This window comes from Schistocerca americana, chromosome 5, assembly GCF_021461395.2.
Source record: "Schistocerca americana isolate TAMUIC-IGC-003095 chromosome 5, iqSchAmer2.1, whole genome shotgun sequence".
Classification (NCBI taxonomy): Eukaryota; Metazoa; Arthropoda; class Insecta; order Orthoptera; family Acrididae; genus Schistocerca; species Schistocerca americana.
The window spans coordinates 440,522,649-440,541,627 of NC_060123.1; the positions used below are offsets into that span (position 1 = coordinate 440,522,649).

The following is an 18,979-nucleotide window of genomic DNA, read 5'->3' on the forward strand; positions in this document are numbered from 1 at the left end:
CAGCTGCAAACCATCCTGGCAACACTTCACACGATTCCGTTTTTGGTCAAGCGTGAGCAACCGCGGAACTCATCTTGCGGATAGCTTTCTCATGTCCAACTGTTTGTGCAAAATACTATGTGCCCATTCATTCGAGATGCCCACAGCACTAGCAATCTCACACACCTTAAATCCTCTGTCATCCATCACCATATCATGGATTTTATCAACGATTTCTGGAGTCGTAACCTCCACAGGGCGTCCAGAACGTTCAGCGTCACTAGTGCCCATATGGCCACTACGAACATTTTGAAACCACTTATAAATTGTTCTAATCGAAGGTGCAGAGCCACCGTAATATTTTTAGTCTCCTGAGGCGTTTTGCATTTCATAAAGTAATGTTTAATCACGACGCGAAATTTTTTCGTCCATTTTTTGACAATCACTCGACTTGCTTGAATCACACGAATGCCAAACAAAAAGAAATAGACCAATATCGCTGAAACTTGGTGTGCGTTCTTTCCAAAGATGCTACTAACTAAACATGACCTCGATGCGCGCCGGTGGTGCCATCTCTCGGACTTTGCATGGACTTTTCAAACGCCCCTCGTATACACGCTGTTCTTCGAGATTGGAGGTGGTGAGTTGGTGTTAGTCAAGAATGCCGTTAAGGTAACAAACATCGTATTATCAACACCTCACTGAGTTTTAACGATGTGGCGTAATACGGCTACAAGAAGCTGGATGTTCCTCCTGCGATACCGCAGGAAGACTTGGCAGGAATGTAGTCATTATACGTGATTGTTGGCAGCGGTCACGAGAATGTAAGGTCGCAAGACGGCCGGGCTGCAGACGGCCGTGTTGTACTACGAAAAGGAGAAACCACCATGTTCGGCGTGTGGCTCTGGGGCATTGTGCTGCAACTACAGCAGTAATTTGAGCAACACTTCGTAGCACACTGACACAACGAAGTGTTACAAATAGTCATTTTGATTTGCAGCTCCTTGTGTTGGCCGTGTTTGCAGTTAAAATTGTTGGTGAGTTCCGCCAGTTATGCAAAACACGGTTACTTCTCAGTACCCAAACATCTTTTGGCACCAGTGTGCCATCAGTGGGTTTTCGATTTTATTTATTCTGTAATGTGAAAATTTTTGGTAATGATTGTAAAATTATGTGCATCTTTAGTTGAGACAATAGATCGTTCCTTTTTGTAAATACCTTTACATTTGGTGTGCATGAATTTTCTGGATCACCTGTGTTAATTATTACAGGTAGCTTGTCATCTGCAACCAAACAATTTTAACGAGTTTTTTTTCTTAGAGTTAACATATCTTCTAGAATGTAATTTATTTTGTCGCGATGTTTTCGCGCCAATATTCGTTTGCACTTGCGTTTCCGTGTGGCAAACACTTTCATTCTCCGAATCATGGTGAAGTGTTGTGATGTACACGTAACTATAACAAGTATTTTTCATAAATAACGTAGTAAAACACTTCTTCACCAAAACACAATGTGAATCAAAGTAGTAGGACTGACGAATGTAGGTACTTGGGCGATAACTGCTAGAAATCATCCGCAACATAAGAAATCCCCCCACGGAACTAGACTACTTCGGTTTTATTTTGGACACTCGGTTTCTTCTGTTCTGGAATTTTCTAAAACTTTTCATTCTTAAATGTATGGGCCCCACTGTTGGGTTTGACTCGGTATTCTTCTTCCAAACTGTACGAAAGTGCTAATCGTTCAGGATAGGTCGCCCATGGCGTGTATTCCACCTTTTGTGCCTTTCCGCCCTTACCCTCTTCCTGCCTGGCGAACACAGCATGAAAGCCATTCCGTTGGGTGGGGTTCAAATAACTGCACGGTGGTAGCACCTTGACCAAGCATAGATCGCATTGTTGGTGCATGAGCTGTAAACTCCCCAGATCTGTCAGTGTGTGCACATCGTGGCTGGGTCACGGGGACTGCAGGCAGACGGTTTGCTGGCCACGTAGCCATTGATGTAGCCTGATGGTGGCTGTGGGAAGAGCCCCCACCCAGAGTGGGTGGTACCGCGGCGGGTGACTCACAAATGAAGATAATCAAACCACCTTCAGCTTGTGGCCCCATGGCCCCACCATTCGCTTCCTCAGGGTAGTCTTCTTAAAACATTGATATGATTCCACAATGTTCACTTCCATGGCTACACGGTGGGAGAAACTTAGGGATTAGAGACAAGGAAAGAAATACTCCCGACAATATTTAGTTGGTTTTCTCTAGTGCCGACGGAGATTCTTTTATGGCCACAAATCCATTTTTCTTCAACATTTTGAGGACAGATTTGGGAAGCAAGAGAGATTTCAGAGATAAAAAGTTGTTCAGCTCTGGTTAAAACGGCATGCCCTACTCAGTCACAGGCGCTGCTCGCCTGTAACAAGGTTGGTGACACTCCTGTAACTATCGCCACCAATAAGTCTGAGTATGGTACATGGTATAATCTTCCACCACGATCTCCTTCTACAGATAGATGATGAGTTAAGAGCCAATTTGGAGCGACAGGGTGTGCATTTTGTTGTGTCCAGCGTGGACTAAGGGACAATACGGTTGATAATAGGGCTTCATTTTCGCCTTTGAAGGCGACTCATTATCTGAAAAGGTCAACGTGATGATGTATTGATGGCATGTGAGGACATGTTCCTGGTCCCCTGCGGTACTATAAAGCACTAAATGTATGAGATTCGAAGATATGTCTTCACATTGCAACGCCAGATTCGTCCGTATGGATTGTGGACGTTAGTTGCACACGAATGTTCCTTTAGTGCCCCTCGCTTCGTCTGTCGGCTGCAGGAAGCACCATTCCGACTGTTCACCGGACTTGCACAGTCTTCCAACAAAAAAGAAAATCCAAGAATAAAAAAGAAACTCTTGACCAACTCGTGTATCAATGGGCAAAGAAGAAATAGGATCTCCTGAATCCTGCATGTTTGAAGATGGCGCTTACTACGACTAATATGCAGCCACCTTCTCTGGCGACTGCACCATCGCTCTCCGTATTTTCTCTGTCGGTGCTCTCTGAGCCGGTCGGTTATACACGCTCCCCTGGTGATTAACATCTTACTTCTATTGCTTCTCCCACACCCTCATTGGTAGCGTAGACTCTCCAACCCTCAGTACGAGAAGCAGCAACGCCCTCTTTCACCATCTCTTACCAGAAAGGGGTCCCTTGGCACGCACCTTTCCCAAGAATCTGCTGATCCATAATCGGACGCCAGCCAGTGGCTGAAGGAACCACCTGTAGCAGGTCATAGGACTTAGCATTCCTCTGTTGTCCCAGAAACTGAAGCAGGCAAGCCGTCGCAGACATCGAAATAGGACGAAGGCGACGTGGCTAGATTGGACCCTCTCCTCACCCCCCCCCCCCCCCCCCCTCCCCAGACCACACCTTGATTCGGTACAGATATGTATTTTGAAGTCTTAGCGTCACAACTGCCATCCCCCCCCCCTTGCCCACACAGGATAGTGATAGCACATTCCTCCAGTGGAACTGCAGAGGTTTTCTCTGCTACCTGGCTGAGCTACGTCGTCTTCTGTGCGTCTCCCCTATTCTTTTTACATCGCCCTCCACGAAACGTGATTCAATGACAGCTCTTCGCGTAGAACGCGTTTTCTTTGCAGACACAGTTTTCAAGACTGGTTATAGCACTTCCGTCTGCCGGGAGCTATTGCAAATGCGTGAGATGACGCAGGGAATACGGATGTCGCAAAAAAGACAGTTCTCATGTGGAAACCTCTATTCGCCTGTTGGTCGAACTTCCTTGTGAGACACAATACCGTCAGATGCGAACTGCTAAACCTTAAGAGGCTAATACAGCGTAAAAATGTTTTGAGCCCAGACTGGATAGATATTTGTGTTCGTCGCGCAGAAGTGGGTCAATTTGTTTTGCCCGGCAGTTCATTGCACCAGCAAAGGCGCCAGCGTGTAATGGTTACGAATTAGCTGCATGTAAAATTAAACATGATTGTATCGTGGAAATGCGTTTAGCTAGGACATAGTCGTATCTGTAACGCCTTGCGGAGCACTTATAGAGCGAAAAATGAGGCAACAAAAATGTTCGGCGGAATATAAGTGAAAATCGCTATCAAATTCAAAATCACAAAATAATGGATGACTCGTAAATATGGTCGGAATTATTTTTGAATCAAAATTGTCTCAGTGTAGAAAAGTGTAATGTGCTGCGAATACACAGAAAGAAAGATCCTGTCTCATTTAGGTACAATATAGCAGGTCAGTAACTGGAAGCAGTTAATTCCATAAATTATCTGGGAGTACGCATTAGGAGTGATTTAAAATGGAATGATCATATAAAGTTGATCGTCGGTAAAGCGGATGCCAGACTGAGATTTATTGGACGAATCCTAAGGAAATACAATCCGAAAACAAAGGAATTAGGTTACAGTACGCTTGTTCGCCTACTGCTTGAATATTGCTCAGCAGTGTGGGTTCCGTACCAGATAGGGTTGATAGAAGAGATAGAGAAGATCCAACGGAGAGCAGCGCGCTTCGTTACAGGATCATTTAGTAACCGCGAAAGCGTTACGGAGATGACAAACTCCAGTGGAAGACTGAAGGAGAGACGCTCAGTAGCTCGGTACGGGCTTTTATTGAAGTTTCGAGAACATACCTTCACCGAAGAGTCAAGCAGTATATTGCTCCCTCCTCCGTATATCTCGCGAAGAGACCATGAGGATAAAATCAGAGATTAGAGCCCACACAGAGGCATACCGACAATCTTTCTTCCACGAATAATAAGAGACTGGAATAGAAGGGAGAACCGATAGAGGTACTCAAGGTACCCTCCGCCACACAGTCAGGTGGCTTGCGAAATATGGATGTAGATGTAGAAAGTTCGTGCAAGCAGATTGCGGTTTTCGCTGAAACTGGTTTTCGTTTATACCGGATTTTTCATCTCCACTTTAACCTGATTGTTCCAAACTCTCAAAATTATAGTTTTCTGTAGTAACCGATTCTTAGCTTTTATTCTATTTCCAGTAATAAACGTAAAATCGAACAACGATTAAAGCATTCTATATATCTATAGACTTTTGCATTATACTTTTCAAGATGCCTCGAATCAAAATACCAAATAAAATAGGTAAATGAAAGATAACTTAGACTGTGTACTTTGCTGCTTTTCTTCGAAACTACCGAGGGGCTGAATACTATAAAAATGGCCAGCTATTTGGTCATTACGAATAGTCAGCTGTAAAGAATGAAAACTGGAATTCGAGAACTCTTTTAATTAGGTTGTCCGTGTTTTGTCCTTAGCGTAATGTAGAGTAGTGTGTAAGCCTAGGGACCGATGGCCTCAGCAGTTTGGTTCCATAGGAACTTACACAAATTTCAAAAAAGAGTTACTTCCTATTTCTATTATAAACATGAATTGCTGTTGCCTTCAATTTTCTCTTTTGCTTTTTACTAGAAATCGCATACAAATAATCTCTTCTCAAATTTGTAGCGTTCTTTTTCTTTCTTTCTTTATTTATAATAAAAACCTGTTTTGTAGTAAAATAGTTATTTGCTTTATATAGAAGTTGGAATAGAATTGATTTTGTAGTGGCCAAGCTAAAAACGATGATTTAAAGAAAATGAACAGTTTAGGTAGTAACCAGAATTTAACATTTACCAGAAAGAATTACTTGGTAAGAGTTAAAATTTCAGTAATCAATTAATCCGTTATATATATATTAGTCCATTCTGTTCATAAATACTCTTTCTGTGTTGATCTGTAAGCAAACTCCCTTCATCAGAAACAATATCATTCAAACACGATACCAGTCCTTCAGAAGCCACAGAGCCTTCTACCAACAATAAATAACCTTCGGCTAAAATTGACGAGCCTGGCAAGCCCCTCCTACTGATCCCAAAAAACGAAAGCATCACTGCATCTGGGTAGTAAAAGAACGGGTACATCATTGTCGCAGCAGTGCTGGACTGGTTCTTATGTAGCGAGTCACTTGCTCTTTTCTCACTGTCGGTGTCGCTATGAAAGTAGCTGCGGTTGCTTTAACGATTTTCTACACGATCCAGCCACATCGTTTATGTTAAACGTCAAAGTGCAATAACTACTCGCAGACAGCAGATGGTAGCACTAGCAGTGGAAGGGGGGAGGGGGAGGGAAAGGAACGGATTATATACATCAGGCGTAGCTGACGGACGCGAAACAGCGGTGCCCAAAACTCACGGCAAACACACACGGGTTCACAAACTGCGAACACATCTATGGTAGGAGAAGAACTGCGTGTTGTGCCTAGACACTCGGACACTTAGATTGCCACTACAAAAGAGCGAGCGAGGACACGGAACCAGTGTAGTTGTCCTACTGCGGAAATGGTGCGATTTATCTGGCGTTTAAAGGGGCTTGATCATTGGTTTTCTAGTCAAGGGTGGAAGCATTTCAGAAACGACTAAGTTTGTAAACTGTTCGTGTGCCGCGCTGGTTGAAGTATACTGTGCATGGGAAAATGGCGCTTTCCAAACCGGGCCCCGAGAAAACTGGTGCACCATGGGTCGTAGATGACAAGGGTCAATGACTGCTTCGCAGATGTGTACGGGAGAACAGACGTGCAATTGTTGAGCAACTCACAGTGCAGATGAACAAAGGGACTACCAACAGTGTCTCCTCAACGACCGTTCAGCGAACGTTGCTGCATATCGGCCTTCGCAGCAGGCGCTTAGTTCCTGTACCCATGCTGTTTCTTTTGGCGAGGAAGAATGGAATCTCCACGCAAGTATTGCAACTGGACGTCCACCGAGTGGCGACAGGTGGCCTTTACAGATAAATAATGACGGTTGACATGCACGGCGTGAAACGTCTGTAAGCAAACAAGTGTCCAGGGCGGAGGGGGGATCGTTACGGTCTGGGGAATGCTTTCCTTGCATTCCCAGGTGATTTCGTCATTCTGGAACGCACAGAAAACGGTTCAGCACAAGCATGCATCTATCGTTAGGGACCATCTCCACCCCTACAAATAGTTCGTTTTTACTCATCAGGGTAGCACCTACCACCAAGACAATTCATTGTTACACAGATCGCATTGTACGTGTGTAGTTCGAACAGCACTAGAACGAGTTAACGTTCCCAGGATTTACACAGTATCGAGAATCTCTGGGACAACTTCAATAGAGCTCTTCACGCCATTAGTCCTCATCCGGAAAATTTCTCAGCTGGCCACGGCTCTCGAGTCGACATAGCTCCACATCCCCGTCTATACCTTCCAGAAAACCATTGACTCCCTCCCTTAAAGCCCCGCAGCCGTTAATAGGCTATTCAGTTGGTCACATTAATGTAACTGAACAGCGTTTAATAATCCAATGTTTCAAAGGAATGGAAATCTTCTGAATAATTACTCTATTTTAAACAAGTTTTACATAAAACCAAAAGTCTTAGCACTCCTGCTATGATAAAACTGATATATTGGTTTTTCACCCGGCTGTTAGTAGAAATAAGAGAATTGTTACAACATACACAAAACAAATACCGAAAAAAACTTATGAAAAACTAAAATATCGGTATCGGATTTTTAACCTTTCGGTTTTTTCCTCATTGTTTGAAGCACAACACTGTGCTTCAAAAAACAGAACCGGAAAATGGAAGTTAGACTAGTGCTCTGAGGGTTCAGTAGAAACTTTACGGTGGTGGTATTGGTATTGGTATTGGTTTTTGGCTCAGTGGCTTCGTGTAAGTCATTATATTGGACGCCACTTCGGTGACATGTGTGACAATAGCCTACTCCAGTTACCTAACAGAGGAAAAGCGACCTCTACAGTTTAACGTGGAAGCTAATCCATGTGTTGTTTCTGGCGACTTCTCACATCCTTGTCAGGTGAAGGCTAGGTTAAAACTAAGTCCGAAAAACCACTAGTACGAAAGAGGTTTGATCGCGCGACCTCTGGGTTTCCAACTCGCTCTTCACCGGTAGACACCCGGGCCTGACATGTATGTAAATAGGTCATCTGTAGGTATGAGTGGCTTTGAGTTGCGAAGTACGCGCGACATTTAAGGCCATATGTTTTGATTGCATTGATTTACCTTAAATTATTTACACTGAAGAGGTATCGTAGACTTTAGTATTTTACAAAATTTTCAACCTTTTATCGCTAGCCGTTCTGAGGATAAGTGGTCTAGACAGACACAGGGACAAACTGATCGTGTAAGCCAGGGGTGTCAGACCATTTAACTTGCCTAAGACACACTTGAAGAACAATATATTTGGCTCGCACATAATGTACTTTACAGTAACAATAACTGCTGGACAAAGAGGAATGGACAAATGATATAACACCATCGAGTGGTGAGACACTAAAAAAATTCAATTCGACGACGACGACGACGACGACGACGACGACGACGACGAATTGAATTTTGGTTTGATGCAGCTCTCCATCTACTCCATCCTGTACGAGCTTCATCTCCCAGTACCTACTACAACCTACATCCTTCTGAATCTGCTTAGTGTATTCATCTCTTGGTCTCCCTCTACGATTTTTACCCTCCACGCTACCCTCCAATACTAAATTGGTGATCCCTTGATGCCTCAGAACATGTCCTACCAACCGATCCCTTCTTCTAGTCAAGTTGTGCCACAAACTCTTCTCCCCATTTCTATTCCATACCTCCTCATTACTTATGTGATCTACCCATCTACTCTTCAGCATTCTTCTGTAGCACCACATTTAGAAATCTTCTATTCTCGTCCAAACATAGTTACCATCTATGTTTCACTTCCATACATGGCTACACTCCATGTAAATACTTTGAGAAACGACTTCCTGACACTTAAATCTATTCTCGATGTTAACAAACTTCTCTTCTATAGAAACGCCTTTCTTCCAATTACCAGTCTACATTTTATATCCTCTCTACTTCGACCATCATCAGTTATTTTGCTCTCCAAATAGCAAAACTCATTTACTACTTTAGGTGTCTCATTTCCTAATCTAATTCCCTCAGCATCACCCGACTTAATTCGACTACATACCATTATCCTCGTTTTGCTTTTGTTGTTCATCTTATATCCTCCTTTCAAGACACTGTCTCTGACAGAATTACAATGTCATCGGCGAACCTCAAAGTTTTTATTTCTTCTCCATGGATTTTAATACCTACTCCGAATTTTTCTTTTGTTTCCTTAACTTCATACAAAAGGAATTTCATAGGTTTCTTTGGACGGACCGCTTTGATGTTTGTTGGCGGCATGCGGCCCGCGGGTTTGACACTCGTGCTGTGAAGGTTCCGTTTTTGCCAAGTGAGGAACGGAACCCTGAAAGCGTCACGTTGCGTGACGGTGTTTCCGGTTGCAGCAGTGACCCGGGCCCGTGGACGTGGCGCTGCGAGTCCGGGCGGTGCGTGCGCGCGCTGTGGCAGGGCGGTCCGCAGGTGTCCCTGGACACGTGCCAGTGGACTTGCGCGGCCTGGGAGACGCCGCTGTGGCCGCGGCCCACGGGCGCGCTGCGGCTCGCCAACTCGAGCGCCGCGCTGCCCGCCGACCTGGACGTGCGCCTGCGGCTGTCCAACCCGCAGCACGAAGACACGCGGGACCTGCTGGCGGCCGCCACCGAGCGCCTGGCGCGTCACCTGCAGCTGGTCAGGCCCGCCTGGGCCGACAGAGTCGCGTGCGACGCCGCACGCGGCGCCACCGTCGCACGGCTCACCGTCCTAGTCAGGCTGGACGCGGACGGCAGCCGCCCCACGGGCCACCTCACGCTGGACACCGACGAGGGCTACCGCCTCCAGGTGAGCGAAGCACACTAATTGTGAGAGCTGGCTCTGGCCTTTTTAGAGAGCTACCAATTAGAAGTATGTATCAAAAGAAAGCAGGTGTTGACAGATGTGAAAATCACCGAACTCTGAGTTTAATAAGTCACAGCTGCAAAATACTAGCGCGAATTCTTTACAGACGAATGAAAAAACTGGTAGAAGCCGACCTCGGGGAACATCAGTTTGGATTCTGTAGAAATGTTGGAACACGTGAGGCAATACTGACCCTACGATTTATACAAAATTAAGGCTTTCGTGGCCACTTGTTGACAAACTGCCTATTTGCTTCTGTCTCGGGTTCTTCGGCCGACGTTCATCTAATGATTTTTCTGACGTTTCGCCAGAAGTAGAGAAGATATAAAATGTAGACTGGCAATGGCAAGGAAAGCGTTTCTGAAGAAAAATTTAACATCAAGTATAGATTTAAATGTCAGTAAGTCGTTTCTGAAAGTATTTGTATGGAGTGTAGCCATGTATGGAAGTGAAACGTGGACGATAAATAGTTTGGACATGAAGAGAATAGAAGCTTTCGAAATGTGGTGCTACAGAAGAATGTTGAAGATTAGATGGGTATATCACATAACTAATGAGGTGTTGAATAGAATTGGGGAGAAAAGTTCGTGGCACAACTTGACTAAAAGGGATCGGTTGGTGGGACATGTTCTGAGGAACCAATTTGGTATTGGAGGGCAGCGTGGAGGGTAAAAATCGTAGAGGGAGACAGAGATGAATACACTAAGCAGATTCAGTTGGATGTAGGTAGCACTACGTACTGGGAGATGAAGAAGCTTGCACAGGATAGGGTAGCATGGAGAGCTGCAGCAAACCAGTCTCAGGAGTGAAGACAACAACAAGCTACTAGAATAATTCAGCGCATCACGATCGCTTTACACTGAGCTGACAAGTCGTAGGAGAACTCCAAATATCATGTTGGACCTACAGGGTGGCGCACGAAATGTTACCATTTTGTTTTTGAATATAAAATTTGTTAATAGAATCTGAAAGGAACATATACTTAGAGGTGGCATGAGCCCCCTCTCATATTTCTATCTTACTCAGAGCAGTTCGATTTTCCTCTCTAATTGCATGCGGTGAAAAGTTGCTATTCCTTCACGCGCGAACTTCCCACACAGCGTCTCTCGTCACCCGGGTGGTCCGGTGACAAGCGGGTTCTGCTGCACTTGGAAGGGTTAAGCTGACGGGTGTGATGGAGTAGAGTGGATGCTTTCCAGACGCCGACATTGTCATAAGAGCGGGAGCGACACGCCCACAGTGGCTTGAAGGAGCGTCTGGGCTAGAGATTCCGTTACTTTGCAGAAACTTAGTGAAAACACTTTCTGGCGGGCTACCAGCGAGGCGTGGTAATGACTTGTGTTCCCAGGCAGTCTTGGTGGGCAAATTCCCGCGTTTTCTGCAAAACCGTAACTGTGATTGGCTTGCTCAGGGGATGGCTTCGTGACGTAGCAAAATCGGCGCAGAAATTGGCGCCAAGAATCTCCATTGGTGGAATAGTAGTGCGTTGGCAATAGAGTGGAATTTTCCGCTGGTTTTAGAGTTGCTGATTGGAACATTTAACCACGGCCACTGTCGTGGGGGTAGGAGATGTTCCGTGTTCGGCTTGTATGGGTGCTCCTGAGGGAGTCGGCTCCCACCCTTCGGTCGGAGTAGGTTACAAGACTGAGCTCTCGCTGCTCTGGACAGCCTGCCTTCCGTTGACTGTCTAATATACTTTAATTGTAACTGTTTGACGAAGTTACTGAAGTTTCGACTTCAACGTAACTTTCCGAGTACAGGTGGCAATTGAGCATTCTGCGTACAAGCGGCCTATGTCAGTCATTGAAGCGACCTGGAAACCTGAGTGCAATGATCCGCAAGTCGAAATGCTCGTGTAAAAACTCCAACAGTGTTTGCAGTATGGGGCCTTGCTCCATCTTGCATGAACCACTGCGTGTTGAATGGCAAGGCAGTAGCAAGAAGCTGTGGAATGTAGCTATTGCGAAGCATGCTCAAATAACGCTCGCTGTTCAGTTTTTTCAAAGAAAAAGGGTCCAATAAGTCCGTGACTGGAAATTGCTGCCCACGCTGTAATCCTCGGAGCATAATGTTGTCGTTCATGAAGCACTTGTGGGTTTTCAGTGGCCCAAATGCGTACATTTTGTTTGTTAACCACCTCGTCTAAATAAATATGCGCCTCGTCTGAAAACCAAACGTTGTTGAGAGTTTCTTCCCTATCCTCCGCCCACTGAGCAAACAGTAGTCTCTGCTACTTGGGTTCTTCAGTGAGCTCCTGTGCATAGGTCATCTTGTATGGGTACATATGGAGGGCATTTCTAAGAATGCGTTGAATGGAGCGTCGGGATATTCCCATTTGCACTGCTGCCTTTCTACACGATTTCCCGTGACTTCTCTGTACAGTAATTCGTACCGCTTCAATGTTCTCCGGCGAACAAACAGGCTTAGGCCGAGGTGGCTTCGCTTCCAATACTGTTCCTTCCTGTACAAATTTATCGTACAACCTGTGGATGCTTTTCTTGCAAGGGACCCATCGTGTGTTAAACTGCTGTCGAAAACGCCTCAGAGTCACAACAAGGCTTTTCTTTTCATGAAAAAGTAACACAATTGCCTATCGTTGCTGTGTCGTCAGTCTTCCATTGTCAGCCATTGCTGCTTACTAGTCCCCTAACGGCAGTATCGTGAATTACACGTCATTTCGTAACTCATTTGTTTCTCCAAGCTCTGCTGGTACTATGTAATGTGCGTCGTAAATTGTGAAAGAAACAATTGGTAACACATTTCGTGCGTCACCCTGTACTTTGCCTCGTGTAGTGCAGAATCTCTACGTGTCATGGACTCAAATCGCTGGAAGCCCCTGCAGTAATATTGAGCCATACTGCCTCCGCATCCGTCCATAATTGCAGAAGTGATGCCGGGGCAGAATTTTTGTGCACTAACATGACCTCTCGACTATGTCGCATACTTGTTGGGTGAGATTCCTGTCGCGCGAAGCGGGTAACAAAATCGTTCGAATTGTCCACAATTTTCTTCAAACCAATCGCTAACAACTGTGGTCCGATGATGTGCCGCATTGTCGTACATAAAAAAACTCCATCATTGCTAGGGAATATGGTCCATGAATGGTTGCAAATGTCTCAAAATAGCTGAACATAACAATTTCAAGTCAGTGACCGGTTCGGCTGGACCAGAATAACGTCCATTCCATTTAAAAACACCCCACACTATTATGGAGCCACCGCCAGCTTGCACAGTGCCTTGTTGAAACATTCTGTGGATGCAGCAGTGGCTCGATGTTGGAGCGCTTGGGAACGTTAGACAGAATACTCGTCAATGTTCCAGCCGACCACGTTGAGTGAGCATCGAAGAGAGGTTCGCCGTATTGTGCTTGGTCATTGAATTTTGTTTGTGCCAGTGTCTTTTATGAAATAGATGCACTACAATGGGTCGAAGTGCAGACGAGACAGAGTGTCAGAAGTAATCAGTCGTATTTGGAAGTGCCCAAGACCACAATGAGAGTGATGCCTGATTTGTTGGTGTAACCACGGGGAATGACAAACGAGTCTACAGCTAACAATATGCCGCCCTCCCCCCCCCCCCCCCCCCCCGACCCAGTCATGTAATACTGTTAGAACAATGTTCGTAGGAAGACCTGGAGAAGCGTCACGCCTGGTCTGAGACAATCTATTCCAAATCCGACGAAACGTGGTGTTAGTCCACCTCAGTTTCCAAGTAAACATTGGTAAGGGAACTGCATGCAATAGACATTCGGGGTCAGATATTTCACAAAATGCCATTGCTCGCAGCGGCACTCAAAAGCGGCACGTCCTCAATGGGTGAAACACAGGAACATGACAGTAGCTGATTGGAAGCGTGTATTGTAGGCCAGCAAGGCGCGATTTTCTCTTTTTCAAATTAGTCAAGTACACAGACGTCAGAAAGTAGCGTTTGACTTGCGGTTTGTGAAAAGTTCAGTTTGGCCAGAGGTTATCTGATGTGCAGGTGTGTCATACTATCACTTGGACCAACTCATTCAGGTCACTATAACATTAACCACGAAATTTATTTCAACACTAGCAAAGTACCCAGCGTTGCCAGGGTATGTATTTCCTCCAGTCTTCTTGTAGTCCCTCTTGTACTGCTCCACCCCCTACCTCCCCTTCCCCCTCCCCCCAACCCCCCACTTAAAGCCAGTTCCTCCTCTTTCCTCCCTCTGTACATCTCCTTCTCTCACCTGTCCATTTCCTCCTCCTCCTCCTCCTCCTCCTCGACATCAGTGACTGCAACATTATCATCCCACACCACTGGTCGAAAACCAGCAGCAGCCGGACTACAGAATTACAGCCCCGTATGTCGGCTGCTGTTCAGGCCGTAACACAAACGGCCGCGTTTGGATGCTGCTGTGATGGAGAAATACGTCCTATTCTTCCAATGTGTAAGACATCTACATGGATTCTCTGCAAATCACATTTGAGTGCCTGGCAGAGGTGGTTCATCGAACCACCTTCACAATTATCTATTATTCCAATCTCGTATAGCGCGCGGAAAGAATAACCTATATCTTACAGTACGAGCTCCGATTTCGCTTATTTTATCGTGGTGATCGTTCCTCCCTATGTAGGTCGGTGTCAACAAAATATTTTCGCATTCGGAGGAGAAATTTGGTGATTTGAATTTCGTGAGAAGGTTCCATCGCAACGAAAAACCTTTCATAATGATGTCCAGCCCAAATCCTGTGTCATTTCTGTGACACTCTCTCACATTACGCGATAATGCAAAACATGCTGCCTTTCTTTGAACTTTTTCGATGTACTGTCAGTCCTATCTGGAAAGGATCCCACACCGCACAGCAGTATTCTAAAAGAGGACGGACAAGCGTAGGGTAGGCAGTCTCCTTAGTAAGTTTTTACATTTTCTAAGTGTCCTGCCAATAAAACGCAGTGTTTGGTTAGCCTTCCCCACTACATTTTCTGTGTGTGCCTTCCAATTTAAGTTGTTCGTAACTGTAATATCTTGGTATTTAGTTGAATTCACAGCTTCTAGATTAGACCGATTTATCGTGTAACCGAAGTTTGAGTTCCTTTCAGCACTCATGTGGTTGACCTCACACTTTTCGTTATTTAGGGTCAACTGCCACTTTTCGCACCATTCCGAGATTTCTTCTAAATCGTTCTGCATTTTGTTTTGATCTTCTGATGGCTTTATTAGTCGATGAACGACAGCGTCATCTGCAAACAACCGAAGACGGCTGCTCAGATTGTCTCCCAAATCGTTTATATAGATAAGGAACAGCAAAGGGCCTATAACGCTGCCTTGGGGAACGCCAAAAATCACTTCTGTTTTACTCTGTGACTTTCCGTCAATTACTACGAACTGTGACCTCTGACAAGAAATCACAAATCCAGTCACATAACTGAGACGAAACATAGCGGAGTTACTCCGGGCGTTTTGGGATGGGGCGGTATTTTAAGTCACTGTTAGTAGCGACGGCGTTAATTATTACGTCACGTACATCCTGCGTCCTCATCTACCGCCTATCATCCACGAGTGTAGTGGTAGCACTTTTCAGCAAGGCAGTGGTCGTCCACACGTGGCACTTGACTACATACACAGTCGTCTCGATGTTGAAGTATTCCTTTGGTCAGTAAGATCGCAAGATCTGTCCTCAGTAGAAGTGTGGGAACAGCTTAGACGTCAACCTTTTCCCGGAACGGTATCCAGGTTATCAAGGACCATTTAATCGGCATTTGTGGGCGAGCTTGCCTCAGAGAATATAACAGTTTGACACCGATACCAAACTAATCAGTGCGCCCATCCAGGCTAGTAGTAGTGCAACGTCATACTGGTAAGTAGGCGCATACTACAAAGTACAGTAAAACCCCAGTTAACCGAACTCGGGTCAACCGTAACCCAGGTTATCCGAAACGACTCTGAAAATAACAAATTTAAAAAATCTGTACTCCCGAAAGTAATTCAATGAGTGTTTGCTGGGAGAGGTTGAACGCCTGACCTTGAGTCGCTGCCCCACCCACCGATTCACCACTCGGAACAAAGCCAAGCTGCCAACAATAGTACATTCGAGTGGTTGTTTCTTACGGTTACGTGCGTATTTTTGTGCTATGCTACACACTATTAAGTACAATACACCATATATTATTGTACTATATCGCAAAAAACGTAATTTTATCGTCCATAAAGAACATAAGCGTGGTCCGCAAAGAGATACATGAATTCGTTTGACCTTCAAAACTTCACAAAATAGGAACGATACTTAGTACTTTAGTACGAAATAGATGTTTAGGGCTTGACCGAAAAAATCGTCATCCGAAACACGTCCCCTCCCACCCCCCCCCCCCTTCCCCTCTTTAGTTCGGTTAACTAGTGTTGTATTGCGCTTTGTAAATTTGAATCTGTTTTGCAATCACAGAAATAACATCACACAGCCTCTCACAGTGACTAGTTTGTGATTATATGCACCAGTACCCCCTATTGACCTCTGATGAAAAAACTGAAGATTTTTAGATGTGGTGCAATAGAAATTACGCTGAGGTTAAAGCGATGTTAAACAGATGTTGTCTTCACAGTTCATAAATGTTCACAAACGCGTTAAAGTAACTTTTTAAGAAGTCTAAATTTCAGGAACACCTCCCCAGATGGTGGTAGTACCCGAACATCTTTAACAATCGATCACTGGCCCGTCAACCCGTGGAGTTTAGTTTGCTCCTCTCCTTCTGGGTGCTTAGCTCTTTTCGGCAGTGTATTTGAACCATCAGAAATTAATAAACTGACAACTTTTGTAAGATAAGTATTTTGTCCATAAGGGACGGCATTATGAGGGCTCCAACTCTTGGTCAGTACAAATACAAGGGGCGTTTGAAAAGTCCGTGCAAAGTCAGAGATGGCACCACCGGCGCGTATCGAGGTCTTGTTTAGTTAATAGCATCTTTGTAAAGAACCCACACAGTTTCAGCCATATAGGTCTATTTCTTTGTCTTTGGCATTCGTATGAACCAAGAAATTCGAATGACTCTCAAGAAATGGAGGTAAAAGAATTTCGCGCGGTGATTAAACATTACTTTATGAAAGGCAAAATTCCCCATGAGACTAAAAGAAGCTTGATAAACATTAAAGTGACTCCACCTTCGATTAGAACAGTTTACAAGTGGTTTCAAAATTTTCGGAGTGGCTATATGGGCACAAGTGATGCTGAACGTTCGTAACGCCCTGTGGAGGTTACGACTCCAGAAATCATTGGTAAGGTGCGCGAGTTTACTAGTGCTGTGGGCATCTCGAATGAACGGGTACATAATATTTTACATAAACATTTGGATAAGAGAAAGATCAGCACACACCTCAGCAGATATGCTCGCAAAAATAATGGAAATAGGATTCCACTTCGTTTCACATCCCCCTACCCCCCCTACCCCCTTATTCTCCAGACTTGGTTCCCTCGGACAATTTGTTCCCCAATTTGAAGAGATGGCTGGCAGGACAAAGATTTTATTCAAACGACGAAGTGATAGCAGCAATTAATAGCTATTTTGCAGACTTGGACAATTTCTATTATTTAGAAGGATCAACAAATTAGAACAGCGTTGTGTATAAGTCTAAAAGGAGACTGTCGAAAAATAGAAAAGGCTTACCCGAAACACGTAAATAGTTTTTATTTTTGTATGGACTTTTCAAACACGCCTCGTATAAGTTCCTGCGCCAGTCACTTGTTTATTTTGCCACTACGCCTTTCGATGGTTCACATCTTCAATTGGAGATATGTTTATTTACATGGCTGGTGTTGATGATGAGTACAGATGTCTTTTCACAGCCGCAGATCAACGGCAGTGTAGGTTATTTTGCGTCTTTTGAGGGACGGTAGAGTTGTCTGCGCACCGTTGCCTGATATATGTCCTCTCCACTGCGCACACTGCATGTAAATGTGAAGTGCAATGCGGAGGACATAAATCGGGCAACAGTATGCATACAACTCCACCGTTCCTCAAAAGACGCAGAAAAACCTACACTGACCTTTGTCTGTGACACTGAAAAGGTCTGTACTCCTCACAAACACCACCCATGTAAATAAACAATTCTCCACTTGAAGAATGAGATTTTCACTCTGCAGCGGAGTGTGCGCTGATATGAAACTTCCTGGCAGATTAAAACTGTGTGCCGGACCGAGACTCGAACTCGGGACCTTTGCCTTTCGCGGGCAAGTGCTCTACCAAGTGAGCTACCCAAGCACGACTCACGCCCCGTCCTCACAGCTTTACTACTTCTTGGGTAGCTCACTTGGGAGACCACTTGCCCGCCAAAGACAAAGGTCCCGAGCTCGAGTCTCGGTCTGGCATAGTTTTAATCTGCCAGGAAGGTTAACTCTCCACTTCGTGGTGTGAGCCGTCAAAACGCGTAGTGGCAAAACAAACAAGTGACTGACGCAGAAACAGTTTTATTTGTATCTTTATAAGAGTTACACTGACTGAAATTGCACCGTAAGTGGCACAAGACATAGACTGATTCAGTGAATGGAATGTTTAGTATTCAATAAATGCAGTGACAGTGTAGGAATTTTAGGTACGACGTGGAAAACTGCTCTCCGAAGAACTGAGCAGCGTGATTCGCTGAATGACGGGTGTAATTCGGGCTGGACAGCGCAGTCGGTAGACTGGGAATGTCAGTGGAGCGCCCGTGTCGCCGCCTCTGCTGGTGCCTGCTGAGCGGCTTAAATGTCGCCGCGGAGAGCCCTTGCCGCTCCCTAAAGGATTAATTTAGCGCCCCTGAAAGGCGACGGCTCACGCAAAAGGATCGCCCACAGTCCTCTGCGGCCCGATAGGGACGGCAGCGGTTCCGTAACAGGTGTCCGCGCCATCTGCCGCCGAGCGAAGCCCGTCACTTTCAGCTCGTTAGCTGCTCTTTGAATGGGACGGACTCGCCCGGAATATTACGGGCATTCTGGTGACGCAGGGCTGTTCGTTGTGGGCTGGAGTGGCTGTAGTCTTTCGCCCCCCACCCCCACCCCATCCTACCGCAATTCCCTTGACAGGTATAGAAGCGTTACTCGTAAATTAAATGGAGGTGGCATCATTTCATCAGTGATGATTTGCACAGCGGCTGCTTCCAGAAATACGAGGGTCACTCAAAAAGAAATACACACTATTTTTGTGAAAATAGGTTTCATTCTGCATGTGTGAAAGTTT

General features: G+C 45.2%; 1 protein-coding gene across 1 annotated transcript in view; it reads left to right on the forward strand.

Moving 5' to 3' along the window:
- Window positions 1-9,213: 9,213 nt before the first annotated feature.
- The window catches only part of LOC124616420 (probable beta-hexosaminidase fdl), a 105,444-nt gene continuing 95,678 nt past the window's right edge, over window positions 9,214-18,979 (forward strand). Inside the window, exons 1-3 of the mRNA XM_047144727.1 lie at window positions 9,214-9,242; window positions 9,320-9,445; window positions 9,488-9,752. Of these exons, the coding sequence (XP_047000683.1) occupies window positions 9,214-9,242; window positions 9,320-9,445; window positions 9,488-9,752 (420 nt within the window). The remainder of the gene's footprint in view (window positions 9,243-9,319; window positions 9,446-9,487; window positions 9,753-18,979) is intronic.